We start from the raw sequence: 23,309 nt of genomic DNA, 5'->3' as shown, positions 1-23,309 counted from the left end.
ATATTGATGTTCTATATGTAATAATTATTAAAGATTAGATTAGGAGAACTGGACTTAAAATTGAAAAGTAATCAAATCAACAAATTAAAATGGAAAAATTCTTAATTGAAGAAAAAAAAATTGTGTATGCCCTTATCAAGGAATTAAGAGTTAATTAAGAAGTAGTTGCAAAATGGTATAAATCCTCAAACAACATTTGCGGCAAACTGGCGGTTCTTATGGTACTTAAATCGAAGTACAATAAGGATATGATATCGATTATTTTCATAAAGTTATCGATAATTTTCCGGTATTACTACTTCTCTAGCGTCATTGGCGTTTATTTTTTCGCAACATTTCAACCAATTTTTGTATAAACATGAAAATGGACGTTGAGGAAAGTGCTAAAGAGACTGGCGTTGAGCTCACAGACGCAGAAAATGAACTATATGATAGACAAATACGTCTTTGGGGCTTGGAATCACAAAAGAGGTTAGTTTGCCGGTATGCCGGCTGTCTCCATTTTTGTTTGTGAAAAATAAATTTGTAATAAAAATACAATTTTATAGACTACGCACAGCCAATATATTGATATCTGGTCTGAATGGACTAGGTGCGGAAATAACTAAGAATATTATTTTATCTGGTGTGAACTTGGTAAAGCTGCACGATGACAAATTGGTAACCGAAGAAGACTTTTGCTCACAATTTCTGGCGGCTCGTGAATCCTTGGGCAACAACAGAGCTGAAGCTTCTTTAACACGTGCTCGAGCTCTTAATCCTATGGTAGACATATCTGCAGACACGCAGCCATTGAGTGAAAAGACCGCGGACTTTTTCGGCCAATTTGATGTCGTGGTCATAAACGGTGCCAGCAACGAAGAATTGTTGCGCATAGACACAATCTGCCGGGAGCTGGGTATTAAATTTTTTGCCACTGATGTTTGGGGCATGTTTGGTTTCCATTATGCTGGCTTGCAGAAACATTGCTACGTGGAGTAAGTGATCTGGAATATACAATGTATGAAAGCCTACTTTAATTGTGAATTTTCTCTTTCCAGAAACGTTATCAAGTACAAAGTGATATCGAAACCGAATGAAAAGGTCAAATATGAAACGGTATCCACCCCAGTGCAACGCGAAGTCGAGTACCCATCGTATTCCAATTGGCTCGACTTCAATATCAATGCTCCCAACTATCAACGCAAGTTGAAGCGAGATGGTCCAGGCATTATACTGTTGCGCGTTCTACAAAACTTTCGCAGCACCTATAAACGTGATCCCAGCTATAAGACAAGAGAGGCAGACATTGCTTTGCTAGAGCAAATTCGAGATGAGCTTGTGCCGAACTCTGCACTGTCTAGCGATACACTTGGCTTACTTTTTGCGCAGATATCGCCAGCAGTTGCTGTTGTTGGTGGCGTTGTGGCACAGGAGATTATTAAAGTGGTCACCAAAATGGAAGCTCCACATCGAAATCTATTTATATTCAATCCAGAAACTTGTATGGGCTATGTAGAGCAAATTGGTGTTAACTAAGATAAGCCAATGATATTGTATGAATAAATGGAATTCTTTAATTTCTATTTAATTAAATATAAATTGGATATTTTTCATGTCTTCCTCACAAACTGAAATGAAGACCAGTCTTTAACTATACTTTGTAGTAAAAACAATTGTTAAGTTTTGCATTATGCATGTTGGTTTAATACAAAAAGTATACAGGTAAATGGGAATTAAAGGAAACTTATCAATTTGTGAGAATTTCTGCAGCACGATTCTCCATAAGTTTTTCCATATTTGTGATCGCACCCATCCATGTGTCCAGTGTACTGGCCATGCCTACAATTTGTGAGCGATCCAAAACACGTGGCTGCACCCATGACATGTTAACCACGCCAGCTACCTGATCGATCTCGCCACGCACCAGATCTAGAGCCAGCGCCTTCATGATCAAAAACTCAACCTCTTTGAGAGGCAATTTTGTTTCTTTAGCGATGTCTGCGAAGGAAATTGCACGCTCGATGGCCGAACGTTTAAAGGTCATTTCCATGAGGCAGAGCAACGAAATCTTTTGGCGTAGTTTGACTTCCTGGGCGGCTAGATCAGGGATTTTTGACCAAATCTTTTTCATATCGTTGAATCTATTTGAAGACAACAAATACTTAAAAGTTTTTAAATTATAGTCTTTTTCAACCACTCACTTGTTAATATCTCCCGTGTTAAATGCCTTTAGCAGCTCAACCAACCACTCGTTTTCAGTATTCTTAAGTGATTCTAAAATGGGATGCGCCAACAGCTCGCCAATGTTATAGACGCCATCGCCCAATAGTGCGGCCAGTCCCAAAAAGAAAGCTTGTTGCGCCCATTGATCGCGTGGGTAGTCGTCCAGCGAGCAGCCCAAGAACTGCAGACCACAACGATAATATTCGCTGTGCTTGCCCACACGACGGTAATATTGTGATGCAAGCATGTAGTATTTGCCATGCACGGGAGTAACGTTGCCTGCTTCCTCAAGGACATCGCGCAATTCTTCTATGATTTTCTTGGTGGCATTCAGATCATTCAGATTGCTGAGATATAAGTTGCCCTGCATGACTTGCAGATACCAAACAGCTTCATCACATATTTTAACCTTGTCCTTCATTTTTTCCAAAAATTGAATTGCCTCCTTTTTATCATTGATATTATCCACAACAACTTCAAGTATTTGAATCAGACCATAGGGATTTATTCTGCAATTAAATATGTATATTTAAAATATCATATTTGCCAGACAGACTAAATGCGGCTTTGACTTACTTTGTCTCGAAGGTGGAGATGAAATTTTGATACAGCTGCAGAAGAGCACTCTCGTCCTGCAACGATTCATGGCGCACAAATGTAACAAGCTTAATCGTTAGCTCGTTCCACAACCTGCAAAAACATCAAATTTATATTAAGAAAAAAAAAGAATAGCGCTTACTTTTCATTGTACAGCTCCTCAATTAGAGTCCATTCGGCAGCGAGATCCTTGTTTGTTGTCTTCTTTTGTGCTGCTAAATATGCAGTAACTGTCGCTTGCGTATTCGACATTCTTGCTATATCCCAAGCTAAGCTAAATTCTGAATATTTAATTAAATTTTGTATAACAAATATGCGCGTATGAAGTAGGCAAAGTGAAACTGCAAATCACAATTAGGGACGCCTAAACTATCGATATACCTATATCGACTACTTCTGAACGAACGAGAAAAGAAAAATATCAGAATGACAGAAATGTGCCCTAATTTTAATAAATGAATACTTTTATAAATTTTTATGCATACCAGATCAGAAAATTGGTATGCTTTCAAAATTTGTGTTTAGTTTGAGGTGTTGTACAGTAAAATTGAAAACTTAGATATTTAAAAAGCAAAGACATGAACCACCCAAGTGGTAGCACTAACAAAGCAACTGTGCTGGCAACGCTAAAATTTTGAAAGATGCAATTATTATCATGTATTTAATAAATAAAACTCTCAATCATGGATCATGTATATTTTTTTTAATTTAAGCACTTTTTGAAAGCATCTATAGTAATATGATGTCGTGCAACTTACATTTTAGATACACTGTTATAAACAGCAACTGTTAATAAAATAGCCACTGTTAAGACGTTCGTTGTTAACAGAACGAACAGCTGTTGGACATTGCGTGGGGAGTTTAGTTCAATGAGAACAGCTGAGCGTGAAAGTCGTGGTCCACGGAAAAAATAAAATCGCTTTTCTAAACATTTATAAACGTAAACGATAAAAGATATAACACGTCAGATAGCTCAAACGCAGCTTAACCGCAAGTTCTTCCAACGCAACCAGTGCAAAAACGTGCAATTATATTACGACAATCAAATCTCGTGCGCACCTAGCAATAACAACAAAGGTCCCGAAAAAGAAAAGTAACACTCTGTTTAAACAAAATAGAAAACGAAATTGTCTGCACTAGCAATAGCATGTTAATGATTGTGTGATTGTTATATAAATGTTAAAAATTTATTAAATAAATCTCACACACACTCGAACCATTATGTGGATTTGTTTGCAAAGTGTTCAAATAAACAAAACTTATACGCATAACTCAATAGATTTTGTGCTTTAAATACGAAAAGAAAAGACGTGATCCACTACATAAACTGGCAATAAAACTTTGAGCTAGTTGGCAGCTAGTTTGTGGTGTGTGTGTTTTGCCAATCGGCAAGCACCAGCGATTCATCTTGAAAGCGAAACCAGCGGCTTCATTTGCATTTGTTTTGTGCGGTCCGAAAAAAATATATCGAAGCACTCAGCCACCCAGCAACAGAGAGAATCTATATCGATCGAATATAGTATAAGAGAGGTTAGTTCTATTTACCATATATTAAGCTACAGATCTATTAGTAATTGTGCGTGCTATCGACCTTATCAATTGCCCAATCTATAGCCGACCAGCAGACTATTATGCAATTGTCCAATTCAATTCCATTCAATTGCTTGCCACTTATCGTGCGGCGCTTGTCTGCCACATTTAGTTGCGGGTGCAACATGTGCAACGCATGGTCTAATGCCTAATGCCCATGCCTATTGTAAGTGCATTTCCTGGCCACACTTGAAGTCAGGCACTCGAGGACGCACAATTTCTATTGTCTGTTATCAACGAAAATTATTTCGCTGCAAGGAAGAGAGGCAGCAAGGCGCGAGGGAGGCATGTTGTATCCTGTTGCGCTCTTAACTTTTCCCATTTCCTGCAACTGTCGAACTGCTGCGAGTCGTTGCCGCTTTTTCAAAATCAATGTCAGCGCAGTTGATATTTCCTCGGCTTGGCCCCTGCTGCAGCACCCTAGCCCAAGTAGGCAATGCGTTCGCCAAAATGAAACGTGCGACATCTGGCGTAGACGGGCGGAACTGCCCGTCTACCCGCTTGCCTGCTTGGCATTCAGTTTACAGTTATGTGAAGAGCGGCAATTTCGAATATCCAAAAAAAAAAGAAAATAGAAGAAAAACAAAACAAGTGGGAAAAATAAATAAATATAAATGAAATAATAGTGTGAGTTATATTTTGTTTCAAGATTAACTAGTAAATACCCTACACGCTGAACAAACAGTCAAATAATATATAAAAAAAAAAAAAATTAATATAATAAATTTTTATTTAAAAAAAAAAAGAAAAAAAAAAACTTAGGATTTATAAATTTTCTTTTATTTTTATTTGAAATTTTATTTATTTATATACATACATTGTTAGAAAAAAATAAAGAAATGTACGACTTTTATTTATAATTTAGAAACATTTTAAGAATCGAATTTATATTTATTTGGGGATTCCAAAGTTATGAGCAACCTAGGTGTTAAATTTAAATAGGTTATAAAAATGATTCCCAATTGCAATATGGAAATTCTCTACACTATATAATTATATGAGCTAACTGTACTTCATACTGGGTATAAATGAAAGAAATACATTCCTAAAATGCAGCTCGCCTTTCCGTGTCCATTGAATGTTGACTGCTCTTATTTTGTTGTTTTCTGTTTTCTGTTACACTGGCTATTAAAAGCAAAAGTGAAAAATTCCATACAGACGATGGCGGCATCAACTGTAACGGCAACGGCAACTGCAACCGCAACAACAACAGCAACTGCAACAAGAGCTACTCCAACAACGGCAACAACTCTGTCAAGTGCGTTGTCGCTTCCTACTTTTTGGATGCGTTATGTGGCCAACCAACTGAACATACATAAGGGTGTGTGTGTGTGTGTGTGTGTATACGAGTGCGCCAATGTAAATGTGTATGTGTGTGTAAGTGTGATTCAATTACAAGCCAATCCAGTCCAAGTTGAGGAGTTGTCTGTGCCAGGCCCAGGCCTCAATTCGATGCTTGACGCGTATACATACATACATACATATATTGCGAAAGAGTTTTTCAGCCGGAGACTTGGCCAAAGTCAAGCCGCATGCTTCATAACTACACGCACAGGCACATACACACTCACACAGACATACACATATGCATAGTGTATGTGTATGTATTTACATTGATTCGAATTCCATTGGCGGCGATTTCATAATCGCTTACGCCGCTTCCCTCGTTTTACTTAATTTCTTTAAGTATTTTGTTGCTGCTTCTTCAGCTGTTTTTATTTATTTTTTTTAATTTTTCATATACATATATACATTATATGTATATGTATATTATATATGTATGAGTGTTTAGCTTTTGATTTTTTTTTTTTTTGGCTGCTTTAAGCTTGAGCAACAACAACAATGGCAACACACTAAACAAAAAAAAAAGTTGTTTCAATGTTGGTAACTTTCTCCTCAACCACCTGCCAAAACCGCGGAGCGCACAGCTCGCGCTGTCAGTAACAACTGCTTTTATATATATGTATGTATATAAATATATGTATATCCATGTGTTGTTTCCATTTGTCATGTTGTATTTAATATGCGCGCTATGCGTGCCAGTTGATTGCGCGATTAGCAGAGCCCGCATTCAAAACGCGTGCGCGCGAATTTCAAACTCAAGCTGCAATTTCATAATCTCCATTCACATCATCAACAGCAACAGACACATCATCATCATCATGATCATCATCAATATCAATACCATTATCATTATCATGTACGCTGTTAGCTAGCTGAGATAAACTACATATACATGTGCTAATTGAATCGACTCAAAGCGATCAGATAATAACCAGGTAACTTCCTAGTCCAGCAGCTAACTATGACCAAGGCGAAGGCCAGTAAAATCCATGGACTATGCTTAAATGACAAAAAAAAAAAAAAAAAAAAAAAAACGCAGTTATTTTTGAAGTATTATGAAAGCTGCTATATAACTGGAGTATAAATTTCAGCCTATGCATGATGATTGACGACAATATGCAAAATATGATACGTTTGAAATTTATTCAAATAAATTTGATTAGATATTTCAAAGTGTTTAGGCTTTATTCGTGAATCTCACGACCTAGTAAAAAATATAAATATTCTGTAGTTCCGGGTTCGAATCGAGTCGATTGAAGACTTGAGAAGAACTTTCCTTAAGAGATAAGATTTTACGTAAGTTGCATCGATTGAAGAGAGTTTCCATTTTTTTGCAGTGTATCCATTGGTGGGTGGCCATCAAAATTGCAATTAAATTGTTCGATCAAATCAGTTCAATGGCAAAGCCATTGCTACAAAGGGGCAGCACTAAAGATGCCTTTGTAATGCAAATATAAACACGACTGCTGTGCCAGGTCTAAACAATAACAACAACAACAGCACACACGCACATGCACACATTTTGGCCATAAACATATTAAATTTTATGATTATTTGAGCCGCAACGTCTGCTGGCAACTTATGCAAATCTTCGATTTAAGATAAGCGCGCCTCGTGGCAGCATTTCCTGCTGCTGCTGCTGCTCCATCTCCATGTAAAAGAGACTCCATCTCCATATGAAGGAGGTCGGCCGTACGCGTTGGAAAACCAGTTGCTTTCAATTTTTTCACGTTCAGGGTTCACGTTCAGGTGTCTTCAACTGTAGACGGGCTGGTATTTGTTTGGTTGCCTCAACCTCAAAGCGTTTTATACGCCATGCAATTGGCACTCCAAATAGCTGTTCACCGTCATGCATGCTGATGACTCTTAATGGCTTTTTGTACGACATCAAAAACTACTACACGAACGACAACGCAACATTCCGCACCCAAAAAACAAACACAACAGCGACAACTAAATGCAACTGAAAACGAGCGCGTTTTAGATTTCGGTATTGGCATATGGCATAATCAAGTTTGCAGCTCAAGTGGCTTTTACTTGCACCACCAGACGCCATCAGTGGGCCACGCACCACTGAGGAGCAGTCACTGTAGCTCCCACTTCCCATTCATCGTGTCTGCTAGTGGGGCTGCCAAGTTGTCTATGTCACATGCTTTTGCCTCATGTTTTATAGCCACCGTCGCAGCGGTTCATGTTGTTATTTGCATTGGCCAAACAGTGCACAGTGGGACGAAGATCATAGGAGATAAGATAATTATAATAAAGTTTTAAAATTACCTTATGCGTATGATCAAGAATTGTGTGCCACTGAATCGAGCATCTTCTCTTGTTGTAGTACATAAGATATTTGATTTTGTACCACTGTACTTGGCTGCCGTTGTCTGCCAAGTAAATGCAATGAGCAGCACAAATATTGAAATACACACAAGATGGAAGATGAAAAAAATAAAAAATTTGAGGGCTGCTGATGAGCATGCCTCTCCATGTAATTATCTTGTGGCTCTCTCTCTCTCTCTCTTTCTGTGCATAATTCTATCGTTCTATCCATGTTCAGATTGTATGTTTGATATTTGTTTGTTCAGATCTCGACGGAGCGGCCTTTCTACCAAAAGGTCTTGCAAATATTGCACAAACACACAATGTTTGAACTACACTTGATGTGGAATTTCTTGCTGATGTTGTTGTTGTTGTTGGTATTGGTGTTGGTCTGGAAATGCAGACATTATTTATAGATACAGACACATGTATTATATTTGTATTTATAGCTAGTATTTTGACCCTCACATGGGCTTTATAATCAGACTTCAAAGTCAACCAGCAATTATCATTAGGCCTTGTCATAATAATGCCAATAACCATGTGTATGGCGAAAAAAAAAATGAATCAATAAATAGCACAAATATTTTGTAATAAATTACAGTCCTCTCGTATTCGACCTTATATATTGCCAAGGATATCTGAAAGATACAAATGTATCTGTAAGTAGTTGCCAAAGTATCTAAGGAATTGTAATATGTAAATACTACATATCTATATCTTATAACTATATAGATACAAAAGTATCGATGTACCAAAAAACTCTTTAGTTCTTTGCTAAACTAATATAGGAACTGCTCTGTTGGTATAGATAAACAAAATAGTATTACAAAATATAATACACAAACACATACATACATACATTTTTATGTATGTATGTATGTACATATACCGGATGCCAATCGATATTGCAGCAGATCAATTTGTTTGAGATACTTAAGTATATATCTTGATACTAAAGTATCGAGGCAATGATCTAATATTGGGTTAGCCAAAAAAAAAGTGTTTCAAGAAGCTTTTTTTTAGTGCGAAAACAAACAACGAGTATACAGCACATACATATGTATGTGTATAGTGCATTGCTTACGTGCCAATTTGTAGTATGTCAGGGAAATCTCTCAAGAGATTGATGTAAACAGATTTTGAAAGCTTATCTCAATTCTTGGAAATATTCGCTTTTCGGGATAATTCGCCAATTAACGTGACTCACACGAATTTCTCTAGAATTGCTTCGATTTTTTTATATTTTTTATGGGTTTTTCATGTGTATTTGCGTTTTCACCTTAGTTAACACTCTGAAATCAGTCTATTGCCCACACGAATCAATTTGCATTAAGCGGGACTTGGGCAGGGGCAAGGGCTGAGCTTTGCTCTCCACCTAATCCGGGGCAGCCATGCAGCCGTGTAATATGAATGTGATTGAAATTTGAAATTGCATCCGGGAAACATCAGTGACTGAACGGCGTTGTCGATGCTCCTTTATATACCCTATAATAGCAAACGGGCTAATTGGGGCATTTCAATCAGTAAATATACATATTTCAACGTTTATTGTTGAAAATTTGTTTTTTCTTAAAGTGTAAGCTAAATGTAATTTATTAAAAACAAACACATGACGCGCAAATATATAGGCCATAAAAGCTATATATGTATGTATGTATATTCATATATTTTTGTTTGATAATTATTATATGAACATACATACATACATACATATATAAACAGAAATTTTTACATTTATCAGTTCAATTGCCGTTATTCAAATTTTGTAGAGTTCCATGATGAGATTTTAACTGATTTCACGATATTTTACTTGATCTAAAAGAGATTTGAGCTGTGTATACTATCTTTTCAATATCATGGGAATCTGATATGATTACAGGGTATTGTAGTCAGCTAGTTTTCTATATGTTGTTCCTTTTTTGTTTTCTTGCATGCAAAATTAAAATTGGAATTTACAAAACTGAAGCTGACAGCAGACCGAAAACTCAACGATTTTACGAGCCATGGCAACATTAATGATGATTACGATGATAGGGCAATGATGAGTATGATGATGATGTGTGTTATGTGTGCGTACGTGTGTGTGTTTTATAGAGAGAATTTATGTGTGTGTGTGTGTGTGGTATGTGTAGGTAGTTAGCTGATGATTCGATGGGTAACCATGTGCGATTAGAAGGATGTTTAAAGTGTTTTGCAAGCTTTGTGAAGAGCTTTGGTGCGCCAAACCAAACCGAGCTAACCGAGCATGAAGGCAGCTTTGGCATTACTTAGCGTGATTGCATATCGGCGCCAGAAGTCGCTGCGAATCGCATCGTATAGCATCGCATGCCATTTTACTTTGTAAGCCCCAAGGCGTGCCGTGGATCAGTTGGCCACGCGTGCCGTACCGCATAAACCTTGGGCCTGCGCATTTCAATTATGGGCTTTGTTAATTATTGCCTCCGATTGCTTAAATTGTTAACAAAGATTTTTATACACTTGCATTTAGGCATAAATGTGCATGCATATTCATGTCCCGGACCGTGTTAATGGGCAATTAAGCGGCGTTGGCAGCCAATTATCCAAAGACCTGTTCAGACTAAATTCACAGACATTTCGACTCGGAAGCTAAATTGACTACGCTCGAATAGCATGGTATTATGCACCTGAAATTCAATTGGCATATTCAATAATTTGTACTCAAGTGTTTTTCAAGTTCGCTGCTACGATTCGTAGGCAATCGAATTTATGGGGTGTAATATGAAAATACATATGTATATACATAAAATAAAGTTAAAAATTGTAGCTATAATAAAAGTTTATACATGTGAATATAAGAAAATAAGCTAGAATGCTGGCATTTAATTCTATATCTATCTATTGGGGCAGATCCATATATTTATACATACCTAAATCATTCAATATTGAAAATTTCTCTATAAATCTGATTCATTTCAAAATTTGCATCATCTTTAACTCTTTTTGTGGCTGTTGCAAAAACTTTCTGTATTTGTTTTATTTTGTAGTTCCTGTTTTTGGATAATAATCGTTAATGTAAGCGCTGATTTTTTTTCTTTTTTTTTGTCTCTACTTTGTTTGGTCTTTAACGATCTGAATCTGAACAAATAAAATCAAATGAAATCAATAAATGTTCGTTGTATTTGGGTCAATGTCAAATACGTTCAGTTGGACCAACTTCGAGTTGAATCATAAAACTTGATAAAGATGTTGATGATAATGATGATGCTGGTGAAGGCAACATCTTCATCTTCATTTACGCCCCAAACTGGCCCCCATTAACATGGTCGAAACGATATTTACCAAAACGCTTCTCTCCCATTATTTCGAAGGCTTTCAGCACACGTGTCGTCCGTCGTCCGTCGTTCGTCGTTTAGCGTTTGTCGTGCGCGACATTCAGCTCGCTTTAGCTCATTGTTCTGCTTTTGGCCAGCATAAAAAAGAGGTTCACAACTTGATGTCTTTTAATTGGAAATTGTTTGCCTTGTAAAACTTTTTGGCTCACTGCCGCACAAATCTTTTGATGTGATCCGAGCATCTAAAGTTTGAACGATATGTTAAATTTGCATATATACATACATACACATATACATACATATATATCTTACAACATGTATATTTATATGCAAATTATAACCTGTACATGGGTGTGTGTATGTTTGGGCTTTGATTTTGGTCTGAACTGCTTTTTGGCGCTCAAAGTTTTTCCTGGCTTTGATTGCATACAAATTAGCGGTATTCGCATTTTCGGTAGAAAGTAAAACTGTTTTTATTGAATTTATTTATTTGGTAGATATTTTTGTTGCTCTTGCTGTTGTTGGTGTTGCTCTTGCCGTTGCTGGTATTACCGACAACTTTTACTTTTTTTCTGAAACTTGTAAATTACATAGACATTCGTGGCAAAAGAAGTTGAAAAATGCCCAAAAAGCGAAGCATAAAAACACGAAACATAAGTGATCGCCTACTAGATACCCTGTATTTATGATTTACCCATTTAATAATAATAAATATTCATATATTTTAATTAAATAGCCCAGCTGTAGCAGATGATAAAAGACACGTATTCTGTCTAGAGATTAAGTTAAGCTGAGCTGATTTAGGATCGATTCAAATAGACAGCAACTATTAGAATACCATATCATGTTTATTGCTTAATAAACCTTTTTGGCCTTTACAAATGATTTTGCTATTTATTTACACAGATAACATCTCTAATCCTTAACTAATTGTAGTTTAGTCGAACGAACACCTAGCATTATCATATTTGAATAATCATTATCTATCTATGAAATCGTAATTTCCTGAAGTACATAATGACCGCCTTGGGTCAAGCAACATATACGGGGTATACAAATAGGTTTTTTTCAGTAATAACTTTTTTTGTAGGTTGTGAAACGTTTCGTTTATTGTCCACACGTTAATCTTCTTTTCAATCATATTTAATGCGCTGAGTGATCTGAACCAGTTTCATTTATTTGTTTTTTTTTTTTTTTTCTCTTTTTAATTTTTATTTTTGATATTGCAGTTGTGACAGACTAAGTGGTATTAATTAGTTAGATATTTTATCTGGCCAACTAGCTGTCGACCATGTTAATTGGAAGAGTGCGTAACTGTTGACATGTTTGACTGGGGGAAAGCTAAAAAGAAGCGACTTTCAGTAATCAATGGTCGAGAAGCGAGTTTATACAGTTGAATGCCAGCAAAGTTTGTTAGCTTATCTTGAATACTACTATATACATGCTCTCTAATTCGTACATAGACACGTTACTCTGCACCTGCGCATGCTAAAGGTGGCATTGACATTGTTTATTATCTAACTATTCCAACTATTTTTATACCATTGATCTACAAAAAAAAAAAAAGTAGAGCAAACTCTCAGCTAAAAATGGAACAACTTTCATATCGTAGCCTAAATTCATTAAGTGGTATCAAATTTATCACATAATTGCTATTTGTATACAGAAACATTTATATATACATACATAGATGTATATATATAATTTTATCAATAACTACAATTAATCATGAAGCCAATTTCCCTCAAGCTACCTTCATGTAATAAATATGTTTGATTTTGTGTTATGCATGAATTTTCCCACTCGAGCGATAGGCATATAAAAAGTTGCTGTCTTATCGAAACGAAAGGCAAATTAATAAAAATAAATAAAATTAATTCGTGCTATACAAGAAACTAAGAGTATCCGGATAGATAATACTTTCAAAATGAAATGAATATACACGAGAATCCATATGAATTAATACACTCCCATTCAAATCCAGTGGAAAACGAGATATTAAATAGATTCATTCTTTCTTGTTTGAATATTTTAATGAATATTATCGAATCATGAAGGCTTATTGATATGGAAATGAACTTCTTTAAAAATGAGTTAGGGCCGCATGGGGTAGACATTCACATAACTAGATCTAACCAATGTCAATAAAAAAATGCCATCAATTTAAAAACTTGTCTAGCGTATTTTAAGATTCAATTATTTATAAGTTATCGATAAATTGAGAAACACTTCAAGGTACTTTAAGGACAGAGAGGAATATATCTGCAAATTATAACTTCGTTTTACTGTTACCTAAAATTACAAAAAGCGAAGAACCCCATTTAAAACATTTGAAATTCGTTTTGTGTATACAACATTATATTGTGCCACAGCGTGACTAATTATTTGACGTCGTTCGAACAGTGTGAACTTTAGCACTATTGTCAGTGCTGACAACTTAGCCTTTTTCTGTGCAGATATATTTTACTTTTTCGCTACCTCTGAAGTTGTACGCAAATATTTTGTAATCGAATTATGATGCGGTATATTTGAAAACTAGATTTGTCATAGCATTCCATGCTATAGAATGTAATTTAATTAATTTTGTAATATCGATTACAATACATGGCCCTCTGCAGCTAATATAATTATGTCCATAATGATTTTACACTAAATGGTAATAGGTATTCATTTGTCCTTAACTAAAATCGTAGCAGTAAAAAATAACAGCAACAAAACTTTATTAAATTTCAGTTTAATTCTGTTAACCTTTTCATACCCTGATCCCATTGAAAAATTAAAATTCAGACTATATTCTTTTTGTGGGATTGTATGTAAAATTGGCTTGAGCAATCAAAAATTAAATTCAAATTTTATTTGCTAAAATTTCATGAAAACAACAATAATTTTCCAGAGAAAATTTAAACGAAAAATTATTCGATTTTATGCCTACAAAAATTCATCAGCTATCGCATGGTACTCTTAAATATATTTCCAATAAGAGCCGGGCGTCGTTTTCTTGCTGCAATAGCCCAAAATAGGGCTTTCTGTCAATAGAAATTTGCATTTCTGAGTGCTATACATTCCTTGGTAAAAATAAAAATGAATATTTATACAAATAAATACATATCAAGTATTTTTAATGAATGCACGCTCATGTCTTTCACTTTCAGCGTACACTTTGCTGCGCTTCAATTAAAATAAACACAATATTATTTTGTATTTTGCTTAGGTCATTGTTTAAATAGAAGATTTGTTGATTGGGCGCATGATTCTAAGACAACAATAACAATTTGAACAAGTAAGAAAGCTCTAGTCGAGACTGCTCGACTACGAGATCCCCTGAACCCTACAAGCAACTGATATTTCTAAAATAATTAGCAAACACACACGCACACACACACACGCATACATACAATTACACGCACACACACACGCATACAAGCAAACACACGCATATACACACACTCACATATACAGGCGATTGCGCTTGAGTTGCGCTGCAGTGTGGCAATATAATGACAACTTATTTGTTGAATAATTTAATTTCTAGACGTACGATCGTAATGAAACTTTCAGAACGTAATCATAATGTTAAAATGTATGTGTATACCGAAGCTCAAGTCTCTAGTATTTGATATACGACTTTTACAAAGATGAGGGTGAGGGGGTGGATTTAGGTGTGGGGGGTAAATTTTAACAAAAACCGAAATTGTATAAAATTCATCTTAATATACATTTTAAATTTGGAGACTCTAGCTTGAAAGATGTAGGAGATATAATTATTTAAGTGATCTTCGATAAGGTTTTTTATCGATAAAAAAATATCGGAATGAGTTATCGTTTTTTAGTGATAAACTCGATCTGCGCGTGATATATACGGACATTTTAAAAAAAAGTTGAAGTCTCTAGCTCTTATATCTTCTGAAATCGACGCGTTCATACATACGGACGGACGGACGGACGGACGGACGGACGGACAGACAGACGGACAGGGCCAAATCGACTCAGCTTGTCGTCCTGATCAAGAATATATATACTTTGTGGGGTCTGCCACGCCTCCTTCTGCCTGTTACATACTTTTAACAAAACCATTATACCCTGATTTCCCATTTTCAATGGGTTCAGGGTATAAAAATCGAATAGAACTTTTTCAGTACCAGTTCCCGTGTAGAATTAGCAACCATAAGTCAAGCAGTTGGTAAACTTTTTCAGAGAAAATCGCCAAACGAATACTGAAATTTGAATGAAAATAAACTCAAGATATAAATAATAATAAATTTTTTGAGGCGATAATTGCTACAAATTTGCACTGGACTTTGGACCAAAATTCTGGAGCTTTCCAAGGATGGGGCCTAAGATTGCTTGCAAATAACGCATTTAAAATTTTAAATAATATATATTCATATGTAAAGATATATATAACATACAATTTAATTATTTGTATCATGTACTTACGATTAAGTATTTATTTACGAAGCTTGATGATTTGATTCCATCCATTAACTGTCTTATGATAATCATATTAATCGTTTTTGACAAAAACAATATAAATGGGCATGGAAACTTTTGCCAAGATGATTCATTTTATATTTTCCTGGTAACACTTAAAGCACTTGTTGCATGTTAATTGACCAGGCTTCCAGCAATTGGCACAATTGGCGCGGGGAAAGCCTGCTAAATGAGGCACATGAACGCTGTCTGAAATTTTCTCAGAATTTTTTTTTTAAGAAACCAAACCAAATTTTGGCTATATATGTTCGTTAATGTATGTATGTATGTTTGTATATACCGATGTACAAAAAACAATGGCCCAATTGGTCTCTGGTCTGTGGGTCTGTTATTTTTCATTGCTTGCGGCTCATTGTTTCTGTTAAGTTTTTTCTTCTTTTTTGACCAGCCTCTGCTTTTGTTGTGTGAGTTTCACCTATTTAGCTCTACTCTCTTTGTCTAACATACAGCCTTGTATTCTTTGTCCCTTTCTCTCTCACACAAGCAGTCGCCTGCCGCGAGCTACACTGGGTAAGGTTGAGGTCGAGCGCCATTTCCGTTTGGCGAGTGCTTTTCAAATGTAAACGAAAAAGCATGCAAAACAATGCAAGTCACACACACACACACACACAAATACTTACACAGACGTAGGCAGCAAGAACATTAGCACGCTTCACAACACTATTTGAGATTCTTCAGTTGCCACAATTTCATCGCTAAATTTAACATTTCGCCATTCAATAGTTTATCCAGCCCAGCGGCGCCTGTTGCTGTTGTTGTTATTGTTATTGTTATGGCTTTTTGGCTTTTTTCATTTTCTCAAAATAGACATTCGTATGGAAATGGTAATTACATTTTTTGAAAACTATTTTGCAATTATCATTCGTACTTCATACACTTCTTGTGGACAGCTCCAGCATCAACTTGATGCACTTTGAACAGGAAAACAAATGAGAAACAATTTTAAATGTTTGTTTATATTTGCTCATTGTTCCACCATTGCAAATTTCGCCCCTCTGCTCGACGTCATTATTGTCCTCTTCACAATAATCGTTGTAATCATCGTCATCATCAGTTCAATTATATGCGATGAGTTTCAAGGCAGGAAACTAAAATTGGTAGATTTAATTTTGTTGTTCGTCATATTGACAAGAGTAGTTAAGTAAAACACACGAGGTCATATCTCCCTATAAATTCAGGTGCTAAGAATATGTTGAACATATTTCACGATTATTTGACGGCCATGAATTGATTTGAATTGATCCTTCAATATTGGTGAAATTTATGACATAATGAACATAATCTCAACGTCTTGGGTCTGACATTAGTTGACTTAGCTGTACAAGGCGAAGGCTTTGAGTACAAAGCGAAAGATTCGAATCATTCGACTGTATGTAAATATTTGTTCTGTTTGACGTATGCGGAGTACTATATATACAAACATTATATGTTTGTGAACACCGAGCCTATTTGTTAAAGCTCTGCGAATTCTTTTTAAAATGTAAATTACCCTAAAGAAAAAAAATATATGTATATATACATATATATATAAATGTAAAAAACAAAATTGTAGGTAGAGATTTGTCACAATTGAAACTACTCGAAAGTTTTAATATTTAGATACAATAAGTGATTCAACAATCCATTTTTACTGCAAGTAACTTCAGTGTCTAGTTTAGAGTAAAACTTTAATTCAGTAACAGAATTGTCCGAAGCATGTGCATAAATTATTTCCTGTTTTAAAGCAAAGATTTTATCAGACAATTTCTTTAACTTTTAAAATATACGTATCGTCGCATTCAGACGGACGTTTTCTAACCGTTCTGCATTAAAATCTCAATTTCGCAAAAAATCTACATACGATCATTTCGCGGGAACGCGGCGATATAGTGCTGTTAATAAAAATAAGTACAAAGAGTGAGGTGAATGAGTTACTGTCTCCTTATTATTTAATTAGAATAGGTTAGAGGTTTCCTGCTATTATGAGGCAAGATAGTAATATCAGATGAAAGTCTAATGCATATTTTAAATGTTTTATATAACTCCAGAAACTTGTGCATATGTTGCACTCAGATTAGCTTTGTGTAATCATGATCTTGATCTACTCTTCATCCATGGCCTTTGAGGCGTTCTGTTATGGTTGACTTTTGCCATAAAATTTTGTATTCCTCGTAGTGGCTGGAAATAGCATCCGACAATTAAACGGTTTTTTATTTTAGCCAGAGCAAACCCATGTGAATGAGATCATTGTTTATGCCCAACAATTTTAACGATCGCCAAAGTTCTATTGCCCCCCAGAGCCAGAGCCAGTACCAGTGCCAGTGCCAGTGAACACCCATACTATGCCCAAAATGCACTAAATATTGTATATATACATACATGTATATATTTTTTTACATGGGTATACAAACAGCTCTCAGGAAATGGAAGTGCAACTGAAATAGTCATATTTTATTGCCAGAGGCTTCGGATTACACAACCCAGAAACATGGCTCGTTCCTTTATTTAAAGTAGAGAATATATTTTATGGCTGGCACGATAAGCAACGGTACTTGAATCAGAGTCCAGCATCGCATAACTCAAACTTAGAGTCAGACGTAGGCACAGGCAGACTTTTGAATATTTATGGCGCCTGCTAGAGAGGATGCTTGTCTATGCCGAGCACGTTGCGTACGATCGTTCAGTGAGATTTGTACCCAGAGCAGTGCCAAGTGGCGAGCAAATCGCCCTGGTGCCTTTATTAAGTCGGGCAGCTGCAGTCGCACAGTCAGCAATGGGAGGAGTAAGCATGCGGATATACAGATCGCGCTGTAGGCGCCGCTTCGGCTTATGCCATCAATCAGTGGGCAGACGGTAGGCGAAAGGTAAACTCATGGGCATAAGCCCAGATGCGTATATACACTGTCGCATATTGGCAAACTATACGCACAATGCATGTTCAAGGACGAGATTAAATCAGCTTAGTGTAATAACCAGAGCATCAAGTTTTTATTTCTGCATACCCAGTATTTCATTGCGAGCGAGGGTATGTTAGCCTCAAAATGTTAAGTTAACTGAGTGAAATAGGGCAGTTCCCCTAAATTTTGTTTAGATTGAGTTTCATTGAAAGTCAGATAAAAATTCAAAATTGTGTTTATCAAATTCAATAAAACAAAATAGAAACAAATGCAAAAGTTGCTATGCTTACAATGAGTAACATTTATATTCATTTACGAACGCCAACCTTATTATTTTCTCGGTTTTTTGATAATTATTATTGATTAATGAGTAAAAGGCGAATAAACATTTTAATTTAATTAACATACATGATAATTTAGTTGCCGACAGCGAGTCACAGTTGCTTTTTTATAAAGTAAATATTACAATAACTTCTCATTCGCCAACTGCGACTTAAAATGAAAAATGTTAAACAGTGACTGACTTAATATTTAATTTTAAGCTTCTTTAAGAGAAATCTATTGCGATAATGCAAAAACAGCTTCTCTGGGGTATATAGAGGTAGTGATTCTATATATGTATATATCTACATATATGTGTATATGTTTTTGCTTTGCGGCTTTGCGTTCTTTGTGATTGCGTTGAGAAGTAATTCAACGTTGGGCCCGGGCGAACGCCCAAATGTGTCAATAGAAATCGATAAAAATTTGTTGTTTTAGTTTTTGTTTTTAATTTGTTTCTCTCGGTCGGCTGGCATAACGATTATGCGACACAGGCAAGTTGATTGCCCTGTGTCCTTTAGTCCTTGACTTACTCTTTGTTACAGCAATTTGACTAATCTGGGTTGCCTTCTTGCCTTTTGATTACAGCGCTTGGACGCAGTTGCGCAGTAGTGCCGGCTGCCAGAGTGTTTGGACCATCGAGCAGCGTGGTGTCAGCCAAGTCAACTCCAGAGACCTGGACGAGCTTCCTGCACGCAGCGGCAGCAAAAATGATTGGACGTTTATTTCGCGCCCACGGCGAGTTTTGTGCATCGCATCCCTGGGAAGTGATTGTCGCCCTACTTACCATTACAGCATGCATGCTAACTTTGGACAAGGGCAGTACCCTAGACCAGGCCAATGGTCTTAGCAGCACCAGCGCAACGACAGCGGCTGCTGCTGCTGCAGCAGCTAACAGCGGTGGTGCAGCGTCTGCAGCCAGTGGTACGCAGCCGCCCATAATGGCCAGCGCATCGTCATCAGCGACGTCGAGTCGTCACCGGCCCTGCCACGGTTGGGGCCAGTCCTGCGATGGCCTGGAAGCTGAATACAATGCCGCCGATGTGATCCTAATGACCATTGTGCGCTGCACAGCGGTGCTCTACTGTTACTACCAGTTCTGCAGTCTACATCGGCTCGGCTCCAAATATGTGCTAGGTAAGTGTGCCTGACAATTGGGGGATGGATTGCGTCATGGCTGTTGGATTTTATGGGTGCGTGTGTTGATACAAATGATTAGCTTCTGTCTGAAGAATATGCTTTGTTTATCTGGACGGCCCCTATTTCGAGATATGTTTAGCCAATATTTTAGCTGCCTTTTTTATTTTAGCGGTATTTCTCACGCTGTCTCTAAGTGATACGACCTCTGCTCCTAATTGGAGTTGTCGAACCCGTCTAGAACTATACATTTAAGTGCGCTCTCATGACTGTTTGTTTTTGCGTCTGTTTGCAGGTATCGCCGGTCTCTTTACGTTCTTTTCTAGCTTCATATTCACCACAGCCATTATTAAGTTTCTGGGCAGCGATATATCGGATCTCAAGTGAGTACTCGCAGCTGAGTGAACCTGATTTATTAACTGTTTGTAATTTGTTTGTAGGGATGCGCTTTTCGTGCTGCTTTTGGTTATCGATTTATCGAACTCGGGTCGATTAGCACAGTTGGCGCTCTCAGGCAGCAGCCAGGCAGAGGTCACACAGAATATAGCACGAGGCCTGGAGCTGTTGGGCCCAACCATTTCATTAGACACCATTGTGGAGGTGCTGCTGGTGGGCGTGGGCACGTTGTCGGGTGTGCAGCGACTGGAGGTGCTGTGCATGTTTGCCGTACTCTCGGTGCTCGTCAACTATGTGGTCTTTATGACCTTCTACCCTGCCTGCCTTTCGCTTATATTCGATCTGTCGCGCAATGGCGTTGACATTTCAGCCGTGAGAGAACGCGCCAAGGGCTCGTTGCTGCTCAAATCTCTCACCGAGGAGGAGCAGAAGGCGAATCCAGTGCTGCAGCGCGTCAAGCTTATTATGACCACCGGTTTAATGATTGTGCACATCTACAGTCGAGTTGTGTTCAACAGCAGTGACTACGATGCTGTGGAAAAGACACTTTCCCCACCGCTGAATCTGAATGTCAACAACAATCGCACGGACTCGGGCGAAATAACCGATATTATCATCAAGTATGTACTCAATATGGAAATATAACCATTAATCCATATGACTGACCCCATCTTATATTTGCAGATGGCTAACAATGAGCGCAGATCACATTGTCATCTTCATTGTCTTGATTGCCCTTGTCATCAAGCTTATTTTCTTTGACCATCGGGACACTTTGCCGAATCAGCTGCATCAATCGACGACGGCGAAGGCCTCGCAGACTACTCCACTGGAGGAGGAACCAAAGCCAAGCCCAAGCCACACACCTCTGTTCAGCATTGAGGAGCATAGCTCGACAAATGCAGCTACTCAGACTGACGTGGTATCCGTGCGACAGCGTCTGACACCACCAGCCCGCCCACCACGTCCACTGCAGGAATGCCTGAAGTTATTGAATTCCACCGACGAATCGGATGGCGTTAGTGGCGCCAGCGTTTTAAGTGATGAAGAAATCATTGCCATTATCAAAGCTGGTGGATCCCACTGTCCGCTCTACAAGATTGAGTCCGTGTTGGATGATGCAGTGCGTGGCATACGCATTCGCCGACAGTTGATTGCTGAGCGAGCCAAGTTACCAATGTCACGCCTGGAAGTGTTGCCCTATGAACATTTCGACTATAGCAAAGTGATGAATGCCTGTTGCGAGAATGTCCTAGGTTATGTGCCGATACCGGTTGGCTATGCGGGTCCATTGCTGCTAGATGGAGAGACCTACTATGTGCCCATGGCCACAACGGAGGGTGCTTTGGTGGCATCTACGAATCGGGGCTGCAAGGCACTTTCTGTGCGCGGCGTGCGCTCTGTGGTGGAAGATGTTGGCATGACGCGTGCACCCTGCGTACGTTTTCCCAGTGTCGCCCGTGCCTCCGAAGCCAAGAAGTGGATCGAGAGCGCGGAAAACTACGAAGTGGTCAAAACTGAGTTTGATTCGACGTCCCGCTTCGGTCGTTTGAAGGAATGTCACATAGCAATGGATGGACCCCAGCTGTATATTCGCTTTGTGGCTCTGACAGGTGATGCCATGGGCATGAACATGGTGTCCAAGGGTGCGGAGATGGCTTTACGCTGCATTAAGCGTCAATTTCCCGACATGCAGATCATTTCGTTGAGCGGCAACTTTTGCTGCGACAAAAAGCCCGCAGCAATCAATTGGATTAAAGGACGTGGCAAGCGTGTTGTCACCGAGTGCACCATTTCGGCAGCCACATTGCGTTCAGTTTTGAAAACGGACGCCAAGACTCTGGTGGAGTGCAACAAGCTGAAGAACATGTCGGGCAGCGCCATGGCGGGCAGCATTGGTGGAAATAATGCACATGCGGCCAACATGGTGACCGCAGTGTTCTTAGCCACCGGCCAGGATCCCGCACAGAATGTCACGTCCAGCAATTGCTCCACGGCTATGGAGTGCTGGAACGAGAACAATGAAGACCTTTATATGACCTGCACTATGCCCTCGCTGGAAGTGGGCACCGTTGGCGGGGGTACTGGACTGCCAGGACAGGGCGCCTGCCTCGATTTGTTGGGCGTGCGTGGTGCCCATGCCACCCATCCCGGCGACAATGCCCGCAAGCTAGCACAAATCGTTTGCGCCACCGTGATGGCCGGCGAGCTGAGCCTAATGGCAGCGCTGGTCAACAGCGATCTAGTCAAGAGTCACATGCGTCACAATCGGTAAGGGTGGAAGCGATGTTCGTTTTACACGGTTTTAAAATTTGCTAATTGGTTTTTCGGCTTCACTTTCAGGTCATCCATTGCCGTAAGCAGCGCCAACAATCCGCTCAACGTGAGCGTCTCCAGTTGCAGCACAATCAGCTAGAACTGACGCCACTTTTACCTCCCTGTACATAGGCGCTCAGATCGAGTGAGGCGATCAAGTTAAAAATATTTTGTTGAAACGAATGCTTACTGAATTAATGATTATAATTAGAAATGTAATTAATCAATTGGCCAGGCCAAACATCAGCAGCAGCAATAGCAGCATTAAGCGATTGTTTATAGCCAAAGCCAAAGCCCTTTGTGTCCGTATGCGATAAACATATTTGTTGTAATTGTTCAAACTAGTATAAAGTATAACGCAGTCTGGGATTCGATGTTGTTGCAATTTCCATTTAGTTAATACGAATATATCTATGTATATCTT

At 38.1% G+C, this 23,309-nt stretch overlaps 3 protein-coding genes across 5 annotated transcripts; 2 read left to right on the top strand and 1 right to left on the bottom strand.

Moving 5' to 3' along the window:
* Positions 1-275: 275 nt before the first annotated feature.
* On the top strand, positions 276-1,581 carry Aos1 (SUMO1 activating enzyme subunit 1). The gene is made up of 3 exons (XM_018098062.3): positions 276-471; positions 549-977; positions 1,041-1,581. The coding sequence occupies exons 1-3, from the start codon at positions 359-361 to the stop codon at positions 1,516-1,518; spliced, it is 1,020 nt and encodes a 339-aa protein (XP_017953551.1). The 5' UTR covers positions 276-358; the 3' UTR covers positions 1,519-1,581.
* A 74-nt stretch (positions 1,582-1,655) lies between these two features.
* Positions 1,656-3,269, bottom strand: Rpn9 (regulatory particle non-ATPase 9). Its single transcript, XM_018097934.3, has 4 exons — positions 2,945-3,269; positions 2,782-2,895; positions 2,184-2,714; positions 1,656-2,123 (listed from the first exon to the last, which is right to left on the bottom strand). The coding sequence occupies exons 1-4, from the start codon at positions 3,052-3,054 to the stop codon at positions 1,730-1,732; spliced, it is 1,149 nt and encodes a 382-aa protein (XP_017953423.1). The 5' UTR covers positions 3,055-3,269; the 3' UTR covers positions 1,656-1,729.
* Positions 3,270-3,650: 381 nt separating this feature from the next.
* On the top strand, positions 3,651-23,259 carry Hmgcr (HMG coenzyme A reductase). 3 transcript variants are annotated; one of them, XM_018111639.3, is made up of 6 exons: positions 3,651-4,332; positions 19,625-20,173; positions 20,469-20,556; positions 20,614-21,189; positions 21,254-22,840; positions 22,913-23,259. In XM_018111639.3, exons 2-6 carry the CDS (start codon positions 19,747-19,749, stop codon positions 22,983-22,985), a joined length of 2,751 nt encoding a protein of 916 aa, XP_017967128.1. In that variant the 5' UTR covers positions 3,651-4,332; positions 19,625-19,746; the 3' UTR covers positions 22,986-23,259. The 3 variants fall into 3 exon arrangements, with proteins under 3 accessions (XP_017967128.1, XP_089112242.1, XP_089112240.1); XM_089256116.1 differs by lacking the exon at positions 3,651-4,332 and adding an exon at positions 17,188-17,208; XM_089256114.1 differs by lacking the exon at positions 3,651-4,332 and adding an exon at positions 19,060-19,170.
* The last annotated feature ends 50 nt before the right edge of the window (positions 23,260-23,309 follow it).

This window comes from Drosophila navojoa, chromosome 2 (assembly GCF_054131105.1).
Source record: "Drosophila navojoa isolate 15081-1374.11 chromosome 2, UAZ_NAV_1.0, whole genome shotgun sequence".
NCBI classification, from domain to species: Eukaryota; Metazoa; Arthropoda; class Insecta; order Diptera; family Drosophilidae; genus Drosophila; species Drosophila navojoa.
Note: the sequence above shows the minus strand (reverse complement) of the source record. Positions and strands in the feature narration are given on the sequence as shown.

Excerpts from the sequence above, each read along its gene's own strand:
- Aos1 (XM_018098062.3), top strand. The coding sequence starts at position 359 with ATGAAAATGGACGTTGAGGAAAGTGCTAAAGAGACTGGCGTTGAGCTC. Across the intron at positions 472-548 it reads GGCTTGGAATCACAAAAGAG|ACTACGCACAGCCAATATAT; the intron begins GTTAGTTTGCCG and ends ACAATTTTATAG. Across the intron at positions 978-1,040 it reads CAGAAACATTGCTACGTGGA|AAACGTTATCAAGTACAAAG; the intron begins GTAAGTGATCTG and ends TTCTCTTTCCAG.
- Rpn9 (XM_018097934.3), bottom strand. The coding sequence starts at position 3,054 with ATGTCGAATACGCAAGCGACAGTTACTGCATATTTAGCAGCACAAAAG. Across the intron at positions 2,896-2,944 it reads GAGGAGCTGTACAATGAAAA|GTTGTGGAACGAGCTAACGA; the intron begins GTAAGCGCTATT and ends ATGTTTTTGCAG. Across the intron at positions 2,715-2,781 it reads ATCTCCACCTTCGAGACAAA|AATAAATCCCTATGGTCTGA; the intron begins GTAAGTCAAAGC and ends ATTTAATTGCAG.
- Hmgcr (XM_018111639.3), top strand. The coding sequence starts at position 19,747 with ATGATTGGACGTTTATTTCGCGCCCACGGCGAGTTTTGTGCATCGCAT. Across the intron at positions 20,557-20,613 it reads AGCGATATATCGGATCTCAA|GGATGCGCTTTTCGTGCTGC; the intron begins GTGAGTACTCGC and ends ATTTGTTTGTAG. Across the intron at positions 22,841-22,912 it reads AGTCACATGCGTCACAATCG|GTCATCCATTGCCGTAAGCA; the intron begins GTAAGGGTGGAA and ends CTTCACTTTCAG.